This window comes from Corapipo altera, unplaced genomic scaffold (genome assembly GCF_003945725.1).
Source record: "Corapipo altera isolate COAL_440 unplaced genomic scaffold, ASM394572v1 112, whole genome shotgun sequence".
Classification (NCBI taxonomy): domain Eukaryota; kingdom Metazoa; phylum Chordata; class Aves; order Passeriformes; family Pipridae; genus Corapipo; species Corapipo altera.
In genome coordinates, this window is record NW_020884899.1 from 3,902,454 (window position 1) to 3,926,537 (window position 24,084).

At 62.5% G+C, this 24,084-nt stretch overlaps 2 protein-coding genes across 6 annotated transcripts in view; one reads left to right on the plus strand and one right to left on the minus strand.

Moving 5' to 3' along the window:
- Positions 1–66: 66 nt before the first annotated feature.
- B4GALT2 (beta-1,4-galactosyltransferase 2) lies at positions 67–6,715 on the plus strand. 2 transcript variants are annotated; one of them, XM_027649025.1, is made up of 7 exons: positions 67–166; positions 2,480–2,866; positions 3,232–3,467; positions 3,542–3,732; positions 4,002–4,124; positions 5,158–5,262; positions 5,407–6,715. In XM_027649025.1, the coding sequence occupies exons 2-7, from the start codon at positions 2,551–2,553 to the stop codon at positions 5,555–5,557; spliced, it is 1,122 nt and encodes a 373-aa protein (XP_027504826.1). In that variant the 5' UTR covers positions 67–166; positions 2,480–2,550; the 3' UTR covers positions 5,558–6,715. The 2 variants fall into 2 exon arrangements, with proteins under 2 accessions (XP_027504826.1, XP_027504825.1); XM_027649024.1 differs by lacking the exon at positions 67–166 and adding an exon at positions 1,763–1,922.
- A 520-nt stretch (positions 6,716–7,235) lies between these two features.
- SLC6A9 (solute carrier family 6 member 9) overlaps positions 7,236–24,084 on the minus strand; it is a 17,660-nt gene continuing 811 nt past the window's right edge. The window contains exons 1-14 of one of the 4 annotated variants that reach the window (XM_027649022.1): positions 22,375–22,507; positions 22,108–22,254; positions 13,438–13,594; positions 13,158–13,289; positions 11,814–12,066; positions 11,602–11,734; positions 11,141–11,275; positions 10,958–11,061; positions 10,641–10,878; positions 10,418–10,552; positions 10,019–10,118; positions 9,667–9,767; positions 9,307–9,477; positions 7,236–9,080 (exon numbers count right to left, since the gene is read on the minus strand). In XM_027649022.1, the coding sequence (XP_027504823.1) occupies positions 8,868–9,080; positions 9,307–9,477; positions 9,667–9,767; positions 10,019–10,118; positions 10,418–10,552; positions 10,641–10,878; positions 10,958–11,061; positions 11,141–11,275; positions 11,602–11,734; positions 11,814–12,066; positions 13,158–13,289; positions 13,438–13,594; positions 22,108–22,137 (1,902 nt within the window). In that variant the 5' untranslated portion in view covers positions 22,138–22,254; positions 22,375–22,507 and the 3' untranslated portion in view covers positions 7,236–8,867. Of the gene's footprint in view, positions 9,081–9,306; positions 9,478–9,666; positions 9,768–10,018; positions 10,119–10,417; positions 10,553–10,640; positions 10,879–10,957; positions 11,062–11,140; positions 11,276–11,601; positions 11,735–11,813; positions 12,067–13,157; positions 13,290–13,437; positions 13,595–17,666; positions 17,800–22,107; positions 22,255–22,374; positions 22,508–24,084 lie in introns of those variants that run through there. The other 3 variants (XM_027649023.1, XM_027649021.1, XM_027649020.1) reach the window with 3 other exon arrangements.

Sequence of the window (24,084 nt, forward strand, 5' to 3'; positions counted from 1 at the left end):
CGGCGGTGCGGCGGCCCGGCCGGCTGGGCCCCCCGCAGCCCCGGGCATGGGAGCCCGCGGGCCGGCGGCCGGGGCTGGAGGAGGAAGAGGAGGAAGAGGAAGAGAAGGAGGCGGCGGCGGGGGCCGCTGACCGGCGCCGGGGCGGCGCGGCAGCCCCGAGGCCGCGGTGAGTGGAGCGGCGCGGGCAGGCCTGGCCGGGCGGGGGAGGCCCGGGATGCGACCCGGGGGATGCGATCCCGGCCACTGATGGGTGGCACCGCCCCGACTCGGGGAAAAAACCTCATTTTGAGGTTCTCATTTTTTTAAATAAGTTTTCGCATGTGTCGGGGGAAAATTAAGGGGGCGGGGGGACTGTTAGTTGTGCTGAATGCGGCCCCTCGCCCCGCTTTTGGCCGGGAGGTGGCCACCTTTGCTGGCACCGGGGCCATCGGCTATCGCCGTGCCTCCCTTCTCCCAGCCCCGGGATGTCTTGTGGGAAGAAGGATGATAGAGATGAGCATCCCCTCCAAAAAGAGCATCACCAGCCCCACGGCATGCACCGCACCAGCGTGAATCCGGCATGAATCCCTGGGGACCAGCTTCCCAGCCCCAGGTTGCTTTTGGCCTCTCACACCCTGCAAAGATGCTGCGGTGGGGGGAGATGACATCATATTTCATAACCCCCTCCTTAGTGGATGTTTCTAAGCCCACTCATGTTCGTGGCGTCCTGTGGCCGCCGTTCGATGGAGTGCTTCGCTTTTGTTCCTGTCTAGCATCGCTCTCCACTTGCCTCGTGGACCGCCCTGCCAAAGGGCCCCTAAAACCTGCTCTGATTTTCCTTTATCTCCTCCTCGTCTGTTTGTTGGGGCACTCCTGCTCCGTATGCTGTGAGGGTTTTTGGGGAAGGTTTCTGGCAGGTGCTGGGGACAGGTAGGTCCCTACATCAAGGGCTGTGCAGAGTGACAGGGCACCGTGACCAGGAGAAAGTTTGGGCTATAACAGCAAAGCCAGCTTTTCTCTAGAGGGCAACTTTCTAGAAAGGACCTGGATGAGGGATTGGGCTGCTCATCCAGCAGGAGACCCCAGGCAATGGGGACACTGCTCTGCATCCTGTGGAGAGAGAGTGGGCACAGTTGGGGCATTGGGCTCAGAGCGTTTTCCAGCACTTCCCTGCCTGCAGTGGGCTCCTGCCAGCGTGCTGCTGCCTGATGGGGTCAGCCCTGCGACTGGGAGGGGGCACCCCGGAGCAGGGTTGGGCGAAGGATCTTGCTTTTCACCTCAGCTCCTATCCCGCTCCCAGCCAGTGTGGCCATCACTGCTGGCTCAGTGCCCTGTAGATCCCCAGGGGGCCCCACTGGACAGGGCTGGCAGCTGCCAGTGGCTGGTCCCAGGCTGGTTGCCAGCACCCTTAAGTCCTACCTGCGATCCTGATGGGGGTCCTACTGCAGATCCCCAGGCACTGGGGTCCCCCTGGGGTCCTGCAGTGACACTGACCTGTCCCAAGGTCCCCAGGTCCTTGTGAACCTCTGTGCCTGTCCCTTGTGATTGCCTTGCCCTGTCCTAGCAGCTTCCCTGAGTGCGGGGACTAGGGGGGCAGGGATCAGGGCAGGAGCTGGAGTGCATGGCTGTGCTGCAGCCTGAGCTCTGGCAGTGGCAGGGCAGGGAAGGGCCTCATCTAGGACTCTACAGTGACTGTCCCAGCTGGTTTCCCAGCAGAGCTCTGGCCCAGCTCCAGGTGTCATGTGGGGAGATAAGAGGACCCTGACTCCTGGCAGTTCTCAGTGTCCCAGGGGGCCTCGCCACTGCCAGCAGCAGGAGGAGAGAGGATCTGCGCTGCTGGCTGTAAGCCGGACCCCCCTGGACATGGTTGGGAACCGTGACTCCAGGGGGCTGGGACGTCCTGCTTGGCTCGGTTTGGTGTCAGCTGTGCAGCTGCTCTCCTGGTGGGTGCCCCGAGGATGGCCCCTGCCGGCATGACTCACTGCTGGCCCTGCTTTGGTGCTGCTGCTGGGCTGTAGCACTGTGGGGAGGGAGCAGAAAGGGGAACAGGGGAATGGGGTGCCTCAGACAGGAGTGGCTGGTGGGGGAACCTGTTCTTTTGGGACATCCCAGGCTGGCCATGTTTTTGGAGAGTGTGACCTTCTCCAAGGGCCCAGCCTGCATGGGGTAGGTGGCACCTCTGGAGGTGCCTTTGTGGCACCTGTGGAGGTGTCCCCATCCTCTGCCTGGATGGGGAAAAGGGAAAGGGAGTGAGTCTGTCCTGTTCTGGCCTTGGCCTAGGCAAGCAAGGAGGAGAACTTGCTGTGTGGGGCTGACGACCTCTTGGGCTGTGCCTTCAGAGCAGGGGCCCAAGCACAGCATTCCCCCTGAGGTGCTCTCTGGCATACCAACCTGCAAGCCCTTCACCTCTGCATGAGGCCTGTGCTTTTGCCCAAGTGTCATTTGGGCTGGGGCTGAGGGCTCAAGCTTGTGGTGTCCTGAGTGTGGGGTTTTTTGGCAGGATCAGGACCGTGGCTGGAGCCGCCCCCCTGCCCCACTAAGCGCACATGTCCGCCTGCCCGTGCCCGGAAGATGACCAGGCTGCTCTTGGGGGTTACCCTGGAAAGGATTTGCAAGGCCGTGCTGCTGCTCTGCCTGCTCCACTTTGTCATCATCATGATCCTCTATTTCGATGTCTACGCGCAGCACCTGGACTTCTTCAGCCGCTTCAACGCCAGGAACGCCTCGCGCGCCCACCCCTTCTCCAACTCCTCCCGCCCCAACGGCACCGCTCCCAGCTATGGGCCGGCCGGTGCTGAGGCCCCATCCCCCAGCACCAAGCCCAGCACCAACCAGTCCACCACTGAGAAGCCCTTGCAGCCCTGCCAGGAGACACCTCCCGGCTTAGGTGAGACATGTGGGTGAGTGCTGAGGGTGAATTTGGGCTCTGACTCGGAGCACAGGGCTGAGGTGGGTGCCCATGGATGACATCCTTATCCCCTGCGCCCTGGACATGGCTTCTTGGCGGTCCCCAGCAGTGAAGCAGTAGAGAACCCCCAGCCTGGAACTGGTCCTAGGACAGCTGGTTTCAGGTTTTGTTAGCCCAGTCTCTCTGCCCCTGTTTAGGAATGGTTTTGGGCGTCCTCTGCCCTCGGCAGTGCCGGTTCCCCTTACAGGTCCCCCTCACTGTTTGCTTTACCAGCCTGGGCAGGAGCAGGAGGTGACCATGACCCTAACCATGTCCTGTCCATCACCCTACCCTCCCTCTTGCAGTTGGGCGCCTGCTCATTGAGTTCAGCTCTCCCATGAGCATGGAGCGCGTGCAGCGGGAGAACCCTGACGTGCGCCTGGGCGGCAAGTACACCCCGCCAGACTGCCTGCCCCGGCAGAAGGTGGCCATCCTCATCCCCTTCCGGCACCGCGAGCACCACCTCAAGTACTGGCTGCACTACCTGCACCCCATCCTGCGCCGGCAGAAGGTGGCTTACGGCATCTACATCATCAACCAGGTGAGGGGGGCAGGGGCGAGGGGGTGGCAGGGCTGGGGGGGGACAAGCAGGCATCGCTGAGCTCTGCCCTGCAGTTCGGTGAGGACACCTTCAACCGGGCCAAGCTGCTCAACGTGGGGTTCATGGAGGCACTCAAGGACAACGAGGAGTATGACTGCTTCATTTTCAGCGACGTGGACCTCATCCCCATGGACGATCGCAACCTCTACCGCTGCTACGAGCAGCCGCGGCACTTTGCCGTTGGCATGGACAAGTTTGGGTTCAGGTGGGTGCCCTGGGGAGCTGGGGTGGTTTTGCCCACTTAGGGTTGGGGTATCTCACTGGGATGACATCAGGGCCACCAACCTTGATTGTCATCTGGGGCAGGCGTGGGGTCACTGGCTCGAATTGTGGACTTGGGATGGGAGAGGGTACAGAGTTCTGGGTAGGAGTGTGACACAGGAAACTGCTGGTGCTTGTACCTGGGAGTCCCAGTGGGGCTGACCTCCATCCTTGCCTGTCCCCGGGGCTGACCTGTTTGCTGTCAACCTGCAGGCTCCCCTATGCTGGCTACTTTGGTGGTGTCTCTGGGCTAAGCAAGTCCCAGTTCCTGAAGATCAATGGCTTTCCCAATGAGTACTGGGGCTGGGGAGGAGAGGATGATGACATCTTTAACCGGTAGGTGTCAACCCCTTGCCAGCACTGGCTGGTTGGGGTGTACCAGGCTCCCCACCAAGGTTCCTGGTTTTGTGGGGAATGTGTATGGGCCGTGCTACATGTCAGGGAGGCATTGAATTACCCTCCAACTTCAGGGTTGATGACCCTCATGGATGGAACTGGCCCCTCCCAGGGTGTTGGGGGGCCGTGGGGCACCCCTCCACCTTCTTTGTGGCTGAACCTCCCCCAGCACAGTATGAGTTGCACCAGTGGGGTGGTGTGCCTGTGAGCTCTGCTCCAGACCAGGGCTAGCATGCTAAATTTGGATGCATCCAGGGCTGAGATGAAAAACTTGGAAGCATCTCAGTGGTGGCCGTGCAGCGACCACACAGTCATTCCTGCCAGCAGCCGGCAGGCAGCAGCACAGCCGCGTGCAGAGCCGAGATGATTCCCCCCACACACCCCCTGTGTTGGATGCCAGAGCTGGGCAGTGGCCACCTCATCTCCCTGGGGCTGCCCAGGGGAGCTGTGTGCAGCCAGTGGTGCATAACCAGCCTGTAATGGCCGGACGAGCAAAACACCCTGTGGGTGCCATGGACACGCGGCACAGTTGTGATTTCCACACAAGGTGGGCTCAGGGTGGGGGACGAGCAGCGTGTGGAGCCCTGGAAGAGATTCAGGCAGCCCTTGATGTGAGAGGAGGACTCTGAGGGAAGGGCTAGGCAGCGGCATTCGGGGAATGTAAAGGGCAGAGGCCGTGGAGAGAGGAAGGGATGGATGGCTGCACAGGGATGGCTGCCTGTGTGCAGCATGGGCTGACCACAGCTACTGGGAGTGGCGCTTTGGGCACGGTCTGCCGTGGGGCATGTGGCACCCTTGGTCGTGACAGTGGCCTGGGTGGGGCCTGGCTTTGCTCATCTTGGCTTGGCACAGCTTTGTTTAACCAGGGACAGGTTTGTTTGGCCTGGGGTCTGACCCTGGAGGTCTCTGAGCTGGGGAATGTCCCACCCTGGTGCCCGCACACTGATTCCCCCCCCCTGCTCCCGGCCCTCAGCATCTCCCTGAACGGCATGAAGGTGTCGAGGCCCGACATCCGCATTGGGAGGTACCGCATGATTAAGCATGAACGTGACAAACACAACGAGCCCAACCCGCAGAGGTGAGTGAGCCACAGGGGCTGGGGCAGTCGGGATGCTGGGCGATCACTGGGCTCCTCTGCTCTGCTCACCCCCGCAGAGATCTGGCACTGCTGGCACTATGGCAAGACATTCCCCCATCCTCATCCTGCTCCTCTCTCCACCAGATTCACCAAGATCCAGAACACTAAAATGACGATGAAGCGGGACGGGATCAGCTCGCTGCAGTACCGGCTGGTGGAGATCTCACGCCAGCCCATGTACACCAACATCACGGTGGAGATCGGCAGGCCACCGCCCCGCCTGGCCCGCGGCTAGTGCTGCTGTCACTGGGAGCTCCTGTGCTCAGGCTGGCTGGGCACAGCGGGTTTTGCCCCAGCTCAAGAGTCAGGACTGGACAAGGATGTTTTCTGCCTACTCTGCTGCCTTCTGGAGACGGCTGCCCCCCAGCCGGCCCCTCAGTCCCCAGGATTTCTGTCCCCCCATCCCCACGAGTGTGTTTGCAGGACCCCTGCCCCATACGTGGTGTGTTGGCGGACGAGCCCGGCTGCCCTGTGAGCAGCTCCCGGCACAGAGGGAGGGGGCAGCCCCAGGCCTGGCAAGGAGCCCCCAGCCCATGCCAGCTCCTGCCTGCACCGTGGACGGGGAGGGTGAGATCCCACTGCTCTGTGAGAGCTGGGGATCCCCACCAGCGCTGTGAGAAGCGGGGTGCAGGCTTCCCCCTTTGCCAGCGCTGGAGCCTCTGCTGCCCCAGCTGGGGATGGGAGCAGCCCAGGCCCCCCAAACAAGCAGGCAGGATCAGGGTGAGGTTGCTGCCCTGGCCGGGCGTTGCTCACGCTGCTGGACGTGCAGACGTGGCTCGCTGTCTTCCTCTGCTTTAGTCTGGTGCTTAGAGCCGGGCCCCGTCTCAGCTCTGCCAAACAGAGACCTCTGGTTAGCAAATGTCCCTTGCTGTGCCTCAGTTTCCCCAGGGCTGGGGGGATGGCGGCTGTATCCCATCCCCCTTCTCCAAAGGCAGGTGCTGTGTGTGTGTGTGTGCAGCTCCTGCCTGCACCTGCTCTCACCTGCCCTCCCCGCTTTGGCGGGGGGAATAGGGCTCATTTGAACCCCACAGCCCCTCTTGTTGGGGGCTGGTGCAGCCTCTCTCTAGCAGGGAGGGGATCTTCCCCCTTGGAATCTCCCCTTGTCTGCCTTACCCCTTTCAGGCCAGGGGCAGGGGTGCTGCAGGAAGGAGCAGCTGGGGCATGCAGGGCAGGAGCCCTGTGCCCCTCCATGGGACTGGGAGCCCCGGCATACTTGACACCCCACGGGGCGCTGGGAGCAGTGGGGTTGGGAGCAGGACAGTATGCCAGGGCTGGGGGGCACCGGCAACTTTTGTACATTTGAATGTCTGACCCTTTTTTCAGCGTACGTTGAATGCAGCATTCGGTCGTAGAGACCGGGGGTTTTGTATTTAATAAAAGTTTGAAAAGTTGGCGGGGTTTGTGGGGTGGGGTGGGGGAAAATCACAACAGGATGGGGCAGTGGGATTTATGGGGTAGGGGGAGCAGCCTTGTCTGCCACCTCCAGCTGCAGGCTAGAAGGCAGAGCCTGTGCCTCACCCTGGCCACCCTTGGAGACCCCCCAGCTCACTCAGCACTGGGGGTCCTCACAAGTTGCTCAGCCTCTGCTAGGGCCAAGTGCCCAGGGCATGTACATGGCAAAACCAGCTCCCCTCACTGTGCCATGGACACTTGCCGGCCTCCCCTTCCTTTGAGGACAGTGCTCTCTCCCAGCAGGAATAAGCCTCTGTCCCCCATCCTCTGCCTTAGCTCCAGCTGGTCCATGTAGAGCAAAAGAGCATTCCTCAGAACCCAGCCTGGCTGCTCAGTGCCAATGCCTTGCATTAGAGGGGAAAAGAGCTGCACCCATGGGATGTGCTCCCCCACTTTCCAGCCCCTCCCTCCCTCCCTCCCCCCCACCATGGTTCCCAAAGAAGGGCACAGCGGGACACAGCCTCAGGAATATAAATCTCATTAAAATCTAGGATACTTTAGAACTCTACACCAGGAGAGACACTGGCATAGGCAGCGCTGCCCAGAGACACTGGAAGAGGCAGCACTGCCCGGGGACGCGCGCGTTATTGCTAACGATTAGAGGTGAAGAGCAGCGGCGTGACTCGAGGGGCAGGGCACGGGCACCATGCGGGAACCTGAGCCCCTCGCCGCGGCACGACGGGGGGGCTCGGGACGGGGAGCTGGAACATCCTGCTGGGGCTCAGTGCCCACCACCTCCCGCCACCGTGCCAAGCTGTGCCGTGTCCCTGTGTCAGCCTCGGGGCTGCAGCATGGGGAGCACAGGGTGCTGGCTGGGAGGGGAGCAAGCGGGGTAGGAAGGGTCTCACCCCATTCACCCCAAATCAAGAGCTCCAAGCCCTTTGGCTGGAGCTGGAAGACAGATTTAAAACTGCTTGGCCTTTGCCAGTGCATCCTGCTCCACTAATACTGGTTGGGGACTGAGCATCCCCAGATGGCTCGGAGCGAGTGGGCTGGTGCAGCCCTTCATCTCTCCACTGGTACCTCTTGCTAAGCAGCAGCTGGGGGAGGCCTTCCATCCTGCTCCCCGTTAGCACCATGGAGGGTCCTCCCCTGCCAGTGCTAGGGCTGCCGGGAAAAGCTGGACCTCAGCCCTGCCCTGTCACCCCCCGGCCAGGCTTAAGTACTCCCCAGCCTCCTGCCCCACTGCGGGGCAGGCAGCAGTGTTGGGCTGTGCCCACGCTGCTTGTGGCTGTGCCCAGCTTTGCAGGCGATTCCTGGCCACCCAAAAGGGCACCCAGAGCCCCCAGTGGGGCCACAGGGTGGAGGGGTGCACAGAGGGGAGCACACCAGCTCACCGCCTGCACAGCCCCGGGGTACCGTGCATATGTTCATGCCCACGTACACCACATGTGCGCCCAAACTGTGTCTGCGAGGGACACACACGTGTGCACACGTGTGCTCTAAGTGCTTGTGTCTTGTGCCGTGAGATCCCATTGCCTGTGCAAACAGCATGCTTGCCCCCCACCTCCCTGTGCCGACTCAGTGCCTGGCACCACCCCTGGGCATGGCCACCTGTGAGACCCATTTGGCTCTGAGCCACAGCAGATGCCCACCCAGGCTGGGGGTCCCTGCAGTGCCAACCCCTGCCATGATGACCTTGTTCACATACAGGTTAGAATGGCTGCAGGCAGTCTCAGCATGCCCAGCCCTGGTCCCACCCCCTGTCCTCCCCAGGGGAAGGCCAGGAGGGTGCCCCATGGCAAGGCAGGCTGCCTGGCTTGGGAAGAGGGGGTGGGAGCCAGGGAGCATCCCGCCCCCCTCATCCTGTGCATTCCCCCAGGACAGGGCCCCTGCAAAGTGCCTCTGGCTCCCGGCCCTCCCGGGGCTGTGCCCCCTCCTCTCTTGTCCCAGCGTCGAGCACAAAGGTTACCGTAAACACGAGGGTTAACGAACGCCACGGGGCGGGGGGCGGGAGGGGTTAACCGGCAAGGAGGTGGGGGGGTCTCGGGGGTGGGTGCTGAGAGCCCCCCGTGGTCCGGTGCGGCCCGGAGCCAGGCTCCGCCAGCGGAAGGTGTGAAAGGGGTTAGAGGGGGTGCAGGGATTGCAAGGGGTCACAGTCTGGAGTCCTGGCTGTGGGCTGAGCCATTACTGCCCTGCATGGGGGATGCAGCCGCCGCCTCACTTTGGCCCTTCTCTGGCTGCAGGGGCTGCACCTCCAGGTGGGACTCGGTGGAGGGGCTGAACGCTGGGGCATAGCGCCCGCTGCGGTGCTCTGCCAGCGCCGGGCCCCAGTCCTTGCTTGCCTTGGTAGCATTTTTCAAGCGCTAGAGAGAAAGGGAGAGGATGGGGGCAAGGTTAGCACCCACCACGCTCCCTTGCCCCCAGCCTGCACCAACATGCCAGCAGCTTCCAGGGGTGCCCAGAGATGTGGTGCCCCATGGCTGCTGCCTACACACTGCCACTGCTGACAGCGGCAGTGGGGCGAGGGACAGCCTTGCAGGCAGCCTCAGGTGGGACACAGACAAGAGAGTCTAGCCCCTGGCCACCCACCTCAAGCAGTGTGTCCCCCTCAGAACGGCACACTTTGTAGATGGCGTAGATGGGGATGCAGATGACGGAAGAGAGTGCCATGAGGAAGCCAATGCTGATGGCCCAGGTAGGGTAGACATATTCGTTGTAGGAGATGGGCCGGTACTGGATCACTGTGAAGATCAGGATGAACTGGGAAGGGATAGGCAGGATCAGCCAGTGGGGAGAAGCCAGCCTGCTCTGTGCCCCCACAACCACCCTATTCTGCCCCATCCCTGCTTTCCCGCAGCCCAGCACCCTCCTCCCCAGGGAGTGTCAAGTTCCAGTGAGCTCCTTGCTCCCTCCTCCCATGGCCCCGTGCCCCATGGTCGTGATGCTCACAAATATGATGGCAGGTGAGATGAAGCGCCAGCAGATCTGGAAGAAGATTGGTGGAGGAAAGCCCAGCATCATCTCAATGTCCTTGAAGTAGTTGCGGTGCCCTGGGGAAGCAAGTGGCCGTGAGCCCAGGTGGGACTCTGAGCACGCTCACACCTCACCCACCACCAGCTCCAGATCACTAGTGGTGGGACCCCACTAGGGCCCCTCAGGTCACACCTCCCCAGACTGGCCAACAGCCTCACCAGTTAGCACACAGCAAACTGCTGACTGGCTAAAAGTCAGCGCATCCCCTTCCCCACTGGCTGACTGGGTCAGCCCCGCTGGCTGATCAGCCACAGGCAGTTGCACCTACCGTAGATGTACATGATGGCCACGCACATGATGCAGGAGATGATAACCAGGGAGAAGCTGGCAGCATAGTTGTCCATCAGCAGGAGCCAGTAGATGCCCGCCTGTAAGACACACCCTTTGGCACAGCTGCCCCAGCAGTACCACCACTGTTGGTAAGGCAATGGCACAGCCATGCTGTGCTTGGGCCAGCAACACACAGCCCAAATACCACCACCACAGATGTCATGGCAACGTCTGATGCCAGGGTCAGCGTGGCAACACTGAAGTCTGGATACCAGCACTGGTGTTGGCATAGCAAGGCCAGGCGTTGGCTGTCACCACCACCAGGGTGGCAACAATGTGGCTGATGAAGGTGGCCATGGCAATGGCACCCCATCACCACAGTCCCATGGTCACCTACCTGCGTGGTGAGCGGGACGCCCAGCAGGAAGCCCGCCACAGCTACTCCCAGCGTTACGAAGGTCTTCCTGCGGATGATCCACTCGTTGCCCACCTCATCCACGATGGCTGTAACCAGCGTCTCCAGCAGACAGAACTGTGCATGGGGCGGAGGGGGCAGCACGTCACCACCTTGGCCCCACCATGCCATCCCATCCGAACATGCTGTCCCCACCATGACCTACCTGTGTGCCCAGCCCCAGGAGGATGAGCATGAAGAAGAAGAGGATGGACCACAGTGGCGAGATGGGGAGCAAGGTGAGGGCCTCAGGGTAGGCGACGAAGGCAAGGCCAGGGCCATGGTCGGCCACCTTGGAGACATCCACGCCCAGGTGGTTGGCCATGAAGCCCAGGATGGAGAAGATGACGAAGCCAGCATAGACACTGGTGGCGCAGTTGGTGATGCTGATGATGATGCTGTCCCTGTAGGAAGAGGAGTCAGGGCCAGCAGCAGATGTGAGGGGCAGTGGCAGGGCTGGGGGTGCCGTGGTTGGGTGCTCACCGGTAGCAGTTGTTGTGGAACTTGTTGTAGGAGGCCATGGTGATGAGCCCACCCCAGGCACAGCCCAGCGAGTAGAAGATCTGTGAGGCTGCGTCACCCCACACCTGTGGCAGTGGGATGGTCAGTGCTGTGCCTCCAGCCCCGCTCTGCCCGGCCCACTCACCACCCCTCCTCCCTGCTCACCTTGGCATTGAGGATCTTGTCCCACTGGGGTGTCAGGTAGTACATGATGCCAGTGACGGCCCCCTCCAGCGTGATGCCGCGCACGAAGAGGATGGTGAGCACCACGTAGGGGAAGGTGGCCGTGAAGTACACCACCTGCGGGGCGGCACCTCAGTGGGGCAGGGACAGGCAGTGGGTGTGGCCTGGGCAGGGGTGTGGCTATGGCTGGGGGAGGGGTTATGGTCCAGACTGTGGAGTGATGGACCAGGAAGAGAGAATATGGTCCAGGGAGGGAACTATGGTCAGGGAGGTGGGCCATGGCTACATGGGAGGAGCTTTGCCCAGATGGGGTGGGACCATATCGACAATGGGAGGTTCATTCCCAATAGGGGAAGGGCTATGCCTAGAGAGGGCACAGCCATCTACACAGGAGGCATGTCCACACCCAGGGGGCAGGGCCCAGAGAGGGAACCCACAGGTACCTTTCCCGAGGACTTGACGCCCTTGATGAGGCAGAGGAAGACCACGACCCAGGAGACGCCGAGGCAGCCCAGGAGGGGCAGCCGCACCTCGCCCAGGTTCCCTATGTCATCCGACAGCTGCAGCACATACCTCCTATATGTGGAAGGGACAGCAGCGTCAGTGGGGCCCCACCATCACCAGCTCCCCCGTCCCCCATCCCGCTCCCTGGTACCTCCAGTACTCCTCGCTGGGGCTAGTGCGCTTCTGGGTGGTGTTGAGGAGATGGGTGAGGTTGAGGGCGGCGCGGCTGGAGATGTTCCCGTCCAGCACCCCCGCGCAGTCGGGCGTGTTCCAGGGGTTGCTGCAGTACGTCCAGGGCAGCACGCGCGTCATGGACACAAAGAAGTAGTAGAAGGCAATACAGATCACCACGTTGTAGTAGATCCCGATGTACGTGGACACCACCATCATCCCGTAGCCCACGCCTGGGAACAGCACCGGGGAGGGGTGAGCGGCATGGTGCAGCAGCATGGCACGGGCATGGCACGCAGCAGGGGGGTTGTGGCATGGGAGGGGTGGGCAGCATGCGGTGCTGTCAGCAGCCTTGCAGCCACGCTGTGGCTTGGTGCCTGGCTGTGTCACAGGGGTAAGGAGCAATGTGCATGGGATTCTCTACCTCCAAACAAGCCCAGTGCTGGTGAGGGTCCCCTGGCAATGCACACAGGCTGCAGGCAAACCCTTGGGGTCTGCAGCCTTACAGAACCACCGGCTGGGGGTCACTCCGGGTGACAGGGACTTTAGGGCTGCAGCTATCTGGTGGCATGTGAGAGAGGCCACACAAACACAGGGAAGTGCACCCCAGGCTGAGCACACCACAATGCAGAGCACACAGGAGAGTGTGCGTGGGCTGCTTGTACTCAGACATGACATGCGGGCACATCACCCGGCAGGCAGCCTGCAGGCATGCGCCAGGGGAGCTGGCAGCATGGGAGCACACCAGTATGCCAGGAGATGCACCTGGAGCAGGGGATGGACCTGGAGCAGGGTCTAGACATGGTAGGGCAAGCACGTGGGCACAGCGCAACCACCGCCTATGGTCCAGGGAGAGGATTGCAGAAGCATGCCCACAGCTGGACATGCCACAGGCACCCCCAGCTTGTTCAGGGGACCTGGGTGGCCTCTGCAAGAGTGACACGCTGGGGACACGTGTGGCATATGCAGGGATGTGTGTGTAATGCCTGCAGTGGATGCCAGCGCAGGGCTGGGGTATGCGCAGGAGACACGTTGCGTGTGCAGGGGCACGTGTAATGCGTGCAGGGGACGCCAGGCGGGCTGTGTGTGCAGGGCAGCGTGGCCGGGGCATGTGTGCAGGGGATCCGTGCACCACAGACAGGGATCCGTGTGCAAGGCACGCGTGTGCAGGGCTGTGTGAGCCACAGGTGCCTGCACAGGGCCAGGTGCTGTGCCAGAGGTTTGTGTGCACCCCACAGTGTGTGGGGGTCATACCAGGTGCCAGGCGCTGTGACAGCAGGCATCCCATGCTGGCATGTGCCAATAGGGACGGGCGGCTCCTTACCTTTGAACATGGGGCTGACCCTCCAGACGCCGAGGCAGCCCTGGCTGGCAAACTGCCCAAAGGAGAGCTCCATGAAGAACAGGGGGATGCCGCAGAACACCAGCATGATGAAGTAGGGGAACATGAAGGCACCTGGAAGGCAGGAACCAGAGGATGAGCGAACAATGACCCCATGTGCTCCCCATGCACCACACCACCCCAACAAGTATCATGTGGGGCTGGGGCCACATCCCCACACCTGCCCAGAAGGACCCCACTCCCCTGTCCCCCTGACACCCACCTCCCCCATTGCGGTAGCAGAGGTACGGGAAGCGCCAGACGTTGCCTAGGCCCACGGCGTAGCCCACACTGGTCAGCACAAACTCGATCTGGTTACCCCAGTTGCCACGCTTTACGCTCTTGTCCTGCTTGCCCCGCTCCCCGGGCACGGCGCCATTCTGTGGAGAGATGCCATGGGGTGTGTCAGCTGGGGACCCCCCCGCCAGCTCCATCGGAGGGGTGACAGCCACCGAGTGGGGCTGGGTGGTCCCCAGCATCCTTCCCCATCCCACCCACACGCCAGCCCCCCGCTGCCCGCCACGCACAGGCAGTGCCAAGGAGGGGGAGGGCAGCAGTGGTGGCCCCCCCTCCCGCCCCCCCGCGATGAATGGCTCTGCCCGGAGCCCGGCTGCAGCGAAGGAAGAGTCTGCAACTCATACAAAGCAGGTTCGGGCGCCTGAGCACAAAGGGCCCTCTGTTCTCATGCCCCCCCTCCCTGCGCCCAGCGAGAGAGGTCCTGCTGGGTGGCCACTGCCCACAGCTGGGGCAGGAATTGCAGGACCCCCGGCGTGAATCAGAAGCCCCCCTCAATGGGAAGTGAGGTGCAGTGATTAGAGCAGGCAGGGGGCCAGGTGCCTTCCCAGAAAAGGCACCCTGCAGGGTCCTGCCACCAGCTCAGCACCCAGCAAGGTGCAGCACCCATGCTCGGGGCAGCTCACAGGGTGTCCCATGCAGGTGGGTCCCCTGCATGGACAGCCCCAGTGCCCATCTGTCCCTCACTGCAGGGGACAGGGGAGGGCAGAAGGGGGCAAGAAAGGGCTCTTTGTGCAGCCTGCCACACAATGTGAGCTCACACCAAGAAGGACAACAACAACCGGGACAAGCACCCGTCACCCCTGGCAGGGATGGCACCCATCACCCCTTGGCTGTGCCCCAGCACAGCCCTGGACTCGTAATAATGTCCTGCCTGCACACTGTGGAGCTCTGGCAGGTTGGGCTGGGGACAGACGGCATTTTGGGGTACAGGGGTGCCCCAAGCCCTCCCTTCCCCACCTGAAGCCAGGTGATGGGTGCATGGGGTGAGGGTGCTGGTTGCCAGTCCACGGCCCCACAGAACCCACAACCCTAAAGGAGCAGCACAAGGTGCTGGCAGCCCTTAAGAGCACGTCGGAGCTCCACAGTGCCAGTTTTGTCACCACAGACACCCCCGTGCCCATGCCCACTCACGCTGCTCCCCCTCTTGCCTCCCGCTCCGTGTGCCCCCCACGATGGCTGCCAGTGAGTGGGGCCACAAATGGGAGCCGTCACTTTGTATCTGCTCACGCCGGCGGGGTGCAGGCAGCAGGCGCGGTGCACCAAACCGTATCATTTGATTAGGGCCGGCGCAGCCGGGACGTGATGCCCAGCGACTCCGGCACCGCGCTGCCAAACAAAGCCATCTGCTGCGAGCGGGGCCCGCACGCGTCGCGGGCGGCGGGGGGGCTGCAGGGGCGCGGGGCCGGCGGAGAGGGGCGATGGGGGGTCGGTGGGCACTTTGGGAAGGGCTACAGGGGCGATACGCTGTTGTGCCCGGCCGGGGAACGGGAGTGCCCACGCCTGACTCCACGAAGCAAAGGGTCTGTCAGAAACGAGCTCACAGCAGCTCCAGGTGCTGGGGGAGCCCCCTCTCAGGGGAAGTCCTTACTGTGGGGTGCTGTGCAGGAGCAGGGCTAAGGGGTCCCCAAGGCGGGGGGGACAGGACACTGGCACTGTCCCTGTGCCAGGGCACACTGCCCACTCGAGCAGACTGATCTGATTGGGAAGCCTCTGATTAAGCTGCTCACACTAACGAGGCTCCTAATGAGCAGCACAGCCAGCAGGAGGGGGGGCAGCGCTCCAGCTTGCCTGACAAAGGGTCTGGTGGGGGGATCACATACACTGCATAGTCCTGGCTCAGCCTGGAGCCCTGGTGCCCAAAGGGGACCTCATCCCTGTCCCAAGCCACCGCTCTGCTCAGGTGACCCTGGCACAGCTTCACCCCCATGCCCGATGGGACATCCCAACTTGAAGCTGTCTGGCATCAGTGCAATGAAACAGCCAGGCCTCTGCTGCTCCCCCCTCCTTTCCTGCAGCACTGGGCTTTGGTGCACTTGTCCCCAATAAGGGGGCAGCCACACGTGTGTCCATGCATGCACAAGCAAGCACACGTGCGCAAACACTTGCATGCTCACCCATCGGCTTGCTACCAACCCCCCCTCCCCAAATCTAGGAAGGTCACCCTGTCCTTTACACTCATTAACCACCCTACCAACCCCACATGGTAAAAGAAGGGGGGGGACAGAGAGAACCCAGACATTTGGGAAGATGAAACTCCCCCTTCTCCCAGCTGTGGGAAAGGGACAGAGCTGGGAAGCAAAGCAAGAGCTGCCACCCATATGCAGTCCCTGGGGGGGGCCAGGTCCTGCTCCCAGGCCCCAAATTTTCCATGCATGTAATCCCATGCAGCTCTAAAAGATGCCTTGCTTGGGTGGTAACATCAGTGGGGAGGAAAGGTGGCCTAGGCACCCCAAATGTCCCCAAAAGGGAACATCCAAAACGTCCCAAAAGGGGAGTGCCCAGGGCATCCTTCCTCCCCCTTACCCAGGGAACCCACTGTACACCATAGACAAAACTTCCCCAGCCCAGTAAGGCAGGCATCATCCATCACCCTGCCTGGCACTAAAGCCTTTCTCATGCTAAGGAGCATTGCCTCACACAATGACAGCTTGGCTGGGGTGCCCGGATGCCCCCCACTTCCCTCAGGGGCCCTGATTTATGGCTGGGAAGCTTGTGGTGGTGGCAGGGTCTATGCTGGAAGGGGACGTCCTCATTGGAAGTATCTCCAGCATGATCCCCCTCCTCTTTTCTCCCCCCATTCAAACTGCCCACACCAGGGTATTTCAGCCCAGCAGAGGCACTCTGTGGGGCATGAGCCTTATCCAGCCCCCCCTGAACCAGTGAGGGATAGTCAACTCTTCCACCCAACCTCCTACTGGGGTGTCAGGTCTGCTCCTGCAATGCCTGTGCAGGGTACCAGCCATCCCCTGATGTCATTAGCCTGATGTCATTGGTCACTGCCATGGCGATGGCAGCAAAGTCATGACTGGGTTAGGCAGGGGCTGCTGGAAGATAGAAATAGATGCTAATTACATCATTTGCCACAATAGTGGCTCTTTCAGGGCAACAAAGTGGGGTGCAGCATGCCTGGGGCAGACGAACCCCAGCCTGAGGTAGGGGTTCCCAGGGGTGGAGGGATGGAGGCACTCAGAGAGGGGGTGTCCTGGGTGCCCTCGCTGGCTGTCCACTGATCCTGGGTGCTGGGGGCCCTATAATCAGTCCCTGTACTCCTTGTTCCTGGCACATGAGGTAATGAATCCACAAGTGTCAGCCCTGCATCAGAAGTTGCTGTGCCCTGCCAGCCTTCCCATCCTGGTTCTGCCAGCCCCACCGGTACATCCTAACTCTCCCTGCTCTCTATCTTTGCTGCCCAGTCCCATGTTTGCCTCTGCCCCAGTGTAGCAGAGGCATGTTGTCAGGGAAAAGGCATCTGGCATGGCCTGGGCAGTGGCAGCATCATCCATGGGTGCACAGACAAGGGGACACTCCCAGGGTTGGGGTGATGCAGTGACAAGGGGGATGTCCAAATCCCAGGACCTCCCAGCAGTGTTATACAGCCCTCACCACCTCTCAGTGCAGGAGGCTGCCCAGCCCCAGTAACAGCCCTGAGTGTGCTCTGCCAGCCACCCACAGCAGCACCAGTGCTGCCCCGAGATGCCACGGGGAACCAGGGCAAGCTTTGACATTGCTCACTGATGCCCATGAAAGATAAGAGGATGGGGAGGGGAGAAGGAGGATCTTTGCTATACTCTGCCCCTGCACCCTCAACCCAGGTGCTGTGCACCTCTTGCAAAATCAGTAGGTTCCAGAGTCAACAAACACACAACTGTCAGACAATCTCCTCTTGCTCCCAGCACACATGAGGCCACGGAGGGGTTTGGTGCCATGCTGTACCCTCCCTCCCCCGGAGCACCCCATGTCCCTGGCTGTAGGGTTTGGGGGTAACTCTCCAGCATGCCATGGCACAAATCTGCAGCTGTGGCTCAGCACCACACAGCCAACACGCCAAAGCCAGAATAAAGGGTCTCGGAGAGCCATGGTGGTGGGGGGACAGCACCGGCACAGCCACCATTCAGCCTGGCCCCCCCGCTCTGCCCCCCCAGACCCTGTTCTCACCTGCCCACTGACCTGCTGAGAGGGTCCAAGGGGGCCCCGCTGCTCGCAGCTGCCATCCGGGGGCCCAGGCTGGATGGCTTGGTGAGTCCCCAGCTTCATTGGCACCTCGGGCTCCGGCGCAGCAGCCGCCCACCCTCCCGCCTTCCCCCGCCCACTGCCTCCAGTGCTTGGCACTGCTCCCCACTTGCCTCCCGGCCAGGCTCGGCCCCTTGTCGCCTGCCCCGACACGGCACCAGTGCCCCACCACGCCACCTGCCCCGGCACCATCCTGCCTGGCCCACACCGCAGGCACCCCCGTGCCTACGTAACCCCCACAAGCTGTACCCCCACAAGCCAGGTGCCCTCCCTGGCCGGCGCAGGCAGGGCAAGACAGCACAGGCTGCACAGCAGGCTCAGCCCTGTCCCACTTAATGAGGCCTCATTAGCAGGGTCCAGCTGCTCGCAGCCCCACACGCTCCAGCAGGCAGCATTGCCCTCCCAGTGGGCACTGCAGCCCGTCTGTCCGGGGCCAGGAGATGCTCTTGGAGCATGGTAGAGGGCCACGTTCCCTCAGAGCCCCCCATTCCCATGCCCCATCACCCCCTGCCCCACACATGCATTCCTGCCCCTATGCCCATCATCCACGCAGCTGCCCGACCCCGCCTGCCCAACCACAAAACTGTGCACTCAAGGGCTTCAGGGACAGGGCATGGCCCCGCCTGGGGATAGGGGCACAGGGACAAGCCTGTCTGCTGGCACATCCCCAACCTGGTGCCATGCTACTTCACTCAATCGTCATACTGCTGGCGACATCATGGGGTCTCCATGGCAACCCTCACAAGGTCAATGCCCCAAAGGGGACCATCTGGCTGGCAGGAGGTCTGTGCCACGACCCCTCCGCTGCCCAGGCACCCCACAGTCTCCCTGCTCACCCCCATGCCAGCATGGGGTGGGACCCTGGTGGGGTGCTGTGTCCCATAGGAGGGCAGGCGCAGGGTGCCCCCCAGCCAGGCTCGGGGTTCCCCAGCTGCTCCCAGCCCTGTGTCCCGGCTGGGGAGTGTGGCCAAGGCGCCAGTGAGGCATGATGGTGCACGGAGGGCGGGGGGACGGGCCGGTGCTTTCGGGAGACCATCTGGGGTCCGGGCAGTGGCGGCCGTGGGCGCACACGTGAACAGCACACGTGTGTGGGGCAGGCGCTCAACCCCCCCCCCCATGCCAGCACCCAGTGCTTGTCCCTGTCCTGCACCAGCCACCCAGTAGCTTGGGACATGCCCCACCCATGGGATGGCAGCACCCAATTGTGGTCCCCAGGATGCACACAAGCCCAAAGCCATCCCACGCTGTGCCAGCCCCAGTGATCCCAGCCCAGTCGTGCCCTACATGCAACCAGGCACCTCTGTGCCCAGACATCCTACAAGGTGTGTGGGTACCTTGTGAGCATCCCTCTGTGCCCCGGTTCAGCTGCATCACTTTGCCTGGGCCACCTGCGTGCTATCACCAGACGTCCTGCCCCGGGCACGCTGCCCCTCTTGCCCCCCACAGCAGCCTGAGCACAGCACAGCAGAACCCACAGCCCCATCCTGGGGATGCCAGGCCCTGTGTCAGCCCGTGGGAGCAAAGTGCCGCTCCCTTGGCAGCCCAGCCAGCAGACAGAGGGGACAGCCAGGTGCATGGAGATACACCACTGGAAACAAAGGGCCTGCACTGGGACCCTCACCTTCCCTGGCGTTCTGGTCCCCACCCTGGCTGGCTGGCACTGCTGAGGCTGAACTAGACATGGGAGTGACGGGTGCATGGGGTATGGCCACAGGTCTCCCAACCCCTGTCACTGTCCCCCGACAGGGCTGCAGCATGACAGGGGCAGGAGTGATACCCAGGGACCTGCCCTGGGGCCAACATCCCCTAGCTGAGTGCTTCCCGACAGGGCTGCCTTTCTCTGGCCCCATTCTACCAGGGCAGACATGATTCTCCCAGGGCGTTCAGGCAGAAAAATCCCCCGCCAGCCCCCCCCATCACTGCCCCTTGGTATTCCGGGAAGGGCTCCTGCAGCCAAAAGCCACTTCCGCAGCTCCTGCTGCTGGCCGGTGGCACTGCGCCGCTGGGGGTGTCTGGGACAGGCAGAGCCCCCCCAGCCCTTAACCCCCAGCAGGTCAGTGGGAGCAGTGCCCCAGTGTCCAGCCAGGGTGGTCTTGGGTGACCACAGGAGCCTACCTGAGCTGGGCACCCTGTGGCCAAAGGCTGCCCAGCCGTGCCAGCAAGGCAGCCCTGGGAGTCAGGAGCCACTGGCAGTGCTGGAGCCCGAACAAAGCACCCTGAGAACAACAAAACAAAGCGTCCTTAAAGGCCAGAGAGGGAGAGGCTGTTAGACCCTCCCTGCTCCCCTGTGGCCCCACAGGGACTCCCTTTGCCCAGCTACACAGGGATTGATCCAGCTCCAGGAGGTGCCCTGCACCCTGTTGGGCATCTGCTGTCAGGATATCTGTGGGGCCTGGGAACAGTAGGGTTCCCCCCCCCTCCTGCTTGCTGTTTTGGAATGAGCATTTAGAGCTTCACAGGGGTGCCCGCAAAACACAGAGCCTGCAAAAGCAGGACACAGCACCACCATTCCCCAGGCCCCAGTCCTCAGGTGGGGAAACTGAGGCACAGCTGTGCATCACCCAGCTGCTGCCTCCATCACCCCTGTCCCTCCCCAGGTGTGACACAGTGGGCACACCAGGTCCCACTGCACCCGTCTGGCCCCAGAGACTGCACACACAATGCTGGGCAGTGGTTGCATGGCAGGAGCCTGACAGGGCTGGGGGGGTGGTGGTAGGAGCTGCACCTGCAGGCAGGGATGAGAGGACAGGCAGGGACCAAGCTTTACCAGGTTACTGGCAGGGCCCTGGAGATAGGCCAAGGAGATTAGCTCCCTTCTCCAGGGACCCAGGCAGCTCGGTAGCCAGTGCCTGGCCTGCTGCAGCTCCTCCTGAGGTTCTCAGGATGCAGGGATGCTCTAGGAGGAAAGATGCTTTCACAGGGACCTGCTCTTCTCCCTGTAGCCTCCATAGCAGCACACTCCATCCCTGTGCAGGGTTATCCTTGCACTGTGTAAACAGAGGAGCGCTGGAAAGAGGGCTGAGAGCCAGGGCAGTCAACACAGCATGTGTCAGACCCTGTTGCATCTGACACCTTGGCCCTGGGGTGGGCTGGTCAGGTACTTCCGAGAAGCAGGTTAAAGATTTACTGGGAGTGGGTGGGCACTCTCATATCTCTGGCTCTCTGCTGCCCATGTCAGGCTCAGCCCTCATCCTGGTGTGATGCTGAGTGCTCTGGCCAGGGTAACAAAACACCATCAGCAAGGAGTCACGGCAAGCACCATGTGCAGAAGTGCATCCCCATGACAGACCCCTGATCGTGCCCAGATACATCCTCAGCACCTCCCTGCTCCCAGCATGGGGCTTCTCCTGGAGAAATCTGCCCTCCTATCCCACCAGATGCCCTGATCCCTTCTCCACTGTGGCAGGATGGGTGCTGGGCTCCCCACTGCAGGCACAGCCAGTGGGGCCATGCTGGGACACACAAGCAGAGAAGCCGCATGCACGCGAGTGCACTGAAAGCGCTTGCTGGAGCATACCGCTCCCCTGGCTCTTGGCTTCCCAGGCAAATCCTGGCTCCCAGCCCTGCGGCTGGAGTGTGCAGCTATTTCAGGAAGCCCCCCGGGAAGGGGAGGGCCTGGTGACCGTGTCAATCCCAGCGTTCAGCTCCCATCCTTTGGGAAAAAGGGTAAAAGCCAAGCCCAGCTTGGGCTCACCTGCCCAACACAGCACAACAGCCTGTCATGGGCTCCCAAACCCCTCACTGCACAGCAGAGCTGCCACAAGCACAGGGCCATCGCAACCCTCTGACAAAGACATGCAGCGGGCACATCCCGCATCTGCCCGGAACACCGAAGCCATCCCTGGTGCAGGTGAGTGCCTGGCAGCCCACAGCATCCTGCAACATATCACTTGTCAGGATGGAGGATCAGGCACTACACCAGTGCCTGGAGAAACCTGCCTGCACACCATTCTACCAGCCCAGGCTGGGAGAGCCTGCTGGATGGAGGCAAAGGGGAAGCAGCCACATCCACGCCCTTCTGGGGGTACCTGGCATGGAGGAGCCCCTGCACCCTTTGCCAACAGCAGGTTGTGGAGCCGCCCGCCTGGAGAGCTGGGGCAGACGATAAGGTTGGGCAGAGCGCCTGAGATGGGCAACAGTATCTCCAGGCACAGCAAGACACCGCACCCAAGGAGCCCCACAGGCAGCAGAGAGAGCACCAGCCCGGTAGTCATCATGCTGGGGGAGCACCGAGGTGGCACAGCCCCGACTGGGGGTCCCAGAACGGTATCAAGCCCTACAGGAGCCCCGGTGTCTCGCCTCCTGGTTGTCTGGGTTCCCGAGGCAGTGGCGTGCACCAGCCCACTCCCTCCACCCCAGCACTTACCAGTAGCCCCTCGCTGCACTTATCGGCCATTCCTGGAGGCTGGAGCACGGTTCCGGCTGCCCAGTGCAGGGTCCCTCGCCTGCCCGCTCTCCGTCACGTTGGCTGCGCCACCAGCACTAGTGTGCTTCAATCCACCGTCAGAGCAAGCTGGGCAGAGGGGAGAAGACACCAAGAGAGACGTGACTGGTGGGGTGGGCACGTCCCCCCCAGGCCTCCCCTTCCCTCCAGGAACCAGGGGACTGTGCCAGACGAGTTGCTCCCCTGTACCTGCCCACTGGATAATGGTGCTGCTGGAAGACACCGGGCCCGGGGCCAGGTGGGCTGGTGGTGGGGTCTCTTCCTGCTGGCTCCCACCCCCTTCAGCGTCTCTGAACCCCCTGGCACCCACACGAGCAGTGGCTCCCAGGTGTTTCCCAAGAAGCAGTTAAAGATTTACCCGGTGTGGACAGACGACCTTGCGGGCAGTTGGCTGCCGGCCCCCCAGCAGGTGGGTGTCAGGGGCCGCGGGCAGGAGTGGGGGCCCCTGGAGCTCTCCCCCAGCGAGAGCTGAAGCCGAAGTGGCTGCGGCACACGGCAGTGCCGGGACTGGGCGCTGAGCGGGGCCAGTGCAGGGCTCAGCTGCCGCGCAGGACACAGATGGGAAACGATTGCCTTCTGCCCCGGTGCATCTCATGCACGTGCAGCGCAGGGGGGCCGAGCCACTGGGCTCTGCCGGGTGCCAGGTGCTGCTGAACAGGGCATGGGCAGCTGCCTCCCCGGCCCTTACCCCTGCCCCAGCCTGGGGCTGCCGAAGGCCCCAGGGGAACACCGAGGCCTGACCTCGCCAGGAGGGACGGACAGTCTTGCAAAACACCAATCTGATTGTCTGTGCAACAGCACCGGTGTTTGCAGAACCCACATCAGAGCTTGGTGCCCTTGGTGGCTGAAGGACCCCTGACCCCCACCGAGGGTCCCCGACCACACCACCAGCAGTCAAACACACCAGGGCCTATCCCCAGGCTGCCATGAGTCTGGAGTGATCAGCAGAAGCGAACAAGGCCCTTAAGTCATGGGGAGGGAGCATGGGCAGTGGAGATAAGGGGCAGGAAGCTAGGGGATGTGGGGTGAGCCCCCAGCCCCTCCAGCGCAGACAGGCTGCTGCCAGCAGATACCGCATCCCACTGCCAATGCCTTCTCCAGAAGTGGCTGCATTTCCAGGGTAGTCGAGATGTCATCACTGACACAAGCCTGACTCCTTGCATGGCACAGGGATCTCTCAAAGGTGGGAGGCGCAGGGTCAGTGGCCAGACTTCACCTATCATCACACACCTATCGCCTGCCCTGCGGCCCTGAATTCAGATCAAGGACTCATCCCGTGTCCTGGGAGGGAAGAGTGCCCAAAGGACTGGACAGCTGCCACTCCCCTCGGGGTCTGCCGGGTGCTGATAAGGCTCCATGACTGCATAGATGCCACTGGCATTGGCTCCCAGCCTAGCGTGGAGCGAGCGTGAAGCCAGCAGCGGGACAGCATTGGGATGGATACAGGGATGCCCGAGGATGCAGCATCCCCTGGGACAGCCCGGCAGGGATAGGGATTCAATCCACTGGTGGCTCTCCCAGAGCTGAGTGATGCCATGACAGACAGGAGGACAGGGCAGCTCGTGTACTTAGAGACGGCACGAGTGACACCTGGACACACACAGAGGCTCCCATAGGGCTGTCACACCTCGGCGGGGGAGGCAGCTCACGGTACCCAGGGGAAGGCCACGGATATCGGGCCGGAGGATGGAGCGCCCGTCCCTCCCTGCCCGGCGGGCGGGCAGCCCGAAGCACCGGTGCAGCAGCCGCTGCCACCTGCGAGGCCGTTTCCTCTGCCAGCATCCGCCGGGCCCGCCGCAACCGGGGTTCCCCGGTGCCCACGGGAGGCTGGCAGCGGGCCGGCCTGCCGCCGCCATGCTCCCCTCCCGCCTCGCGGGGGCGGCTCCGGCGGCGGCCCCG

Excerpts from the sequence above, each read along its gene's own strand:
- B4GALT2 (XM_027649025.1), top strand. The coding sequence starts at position 2,551 with ATGACCAGGCTGCTCTTGGGGGTTACCCTGGAAAGGATTTGCAAGGCC. Across the intron at positions 3,733-4,001 it reads ATGGACAAGTTTGGGTTCAG|GCTCCCCTATGCTGGCTACT; the intron begins GTGGGTGCCCTG and ends GTCAACCTGCAG. Across the intron at positions 4,125-5,157 it reads GATGATGACATCTTTAACCG|CATCTCCCTGAACGGCATGA; the intron begins GTAGGTGTCAAC and ends CCCGGCCCTCAG.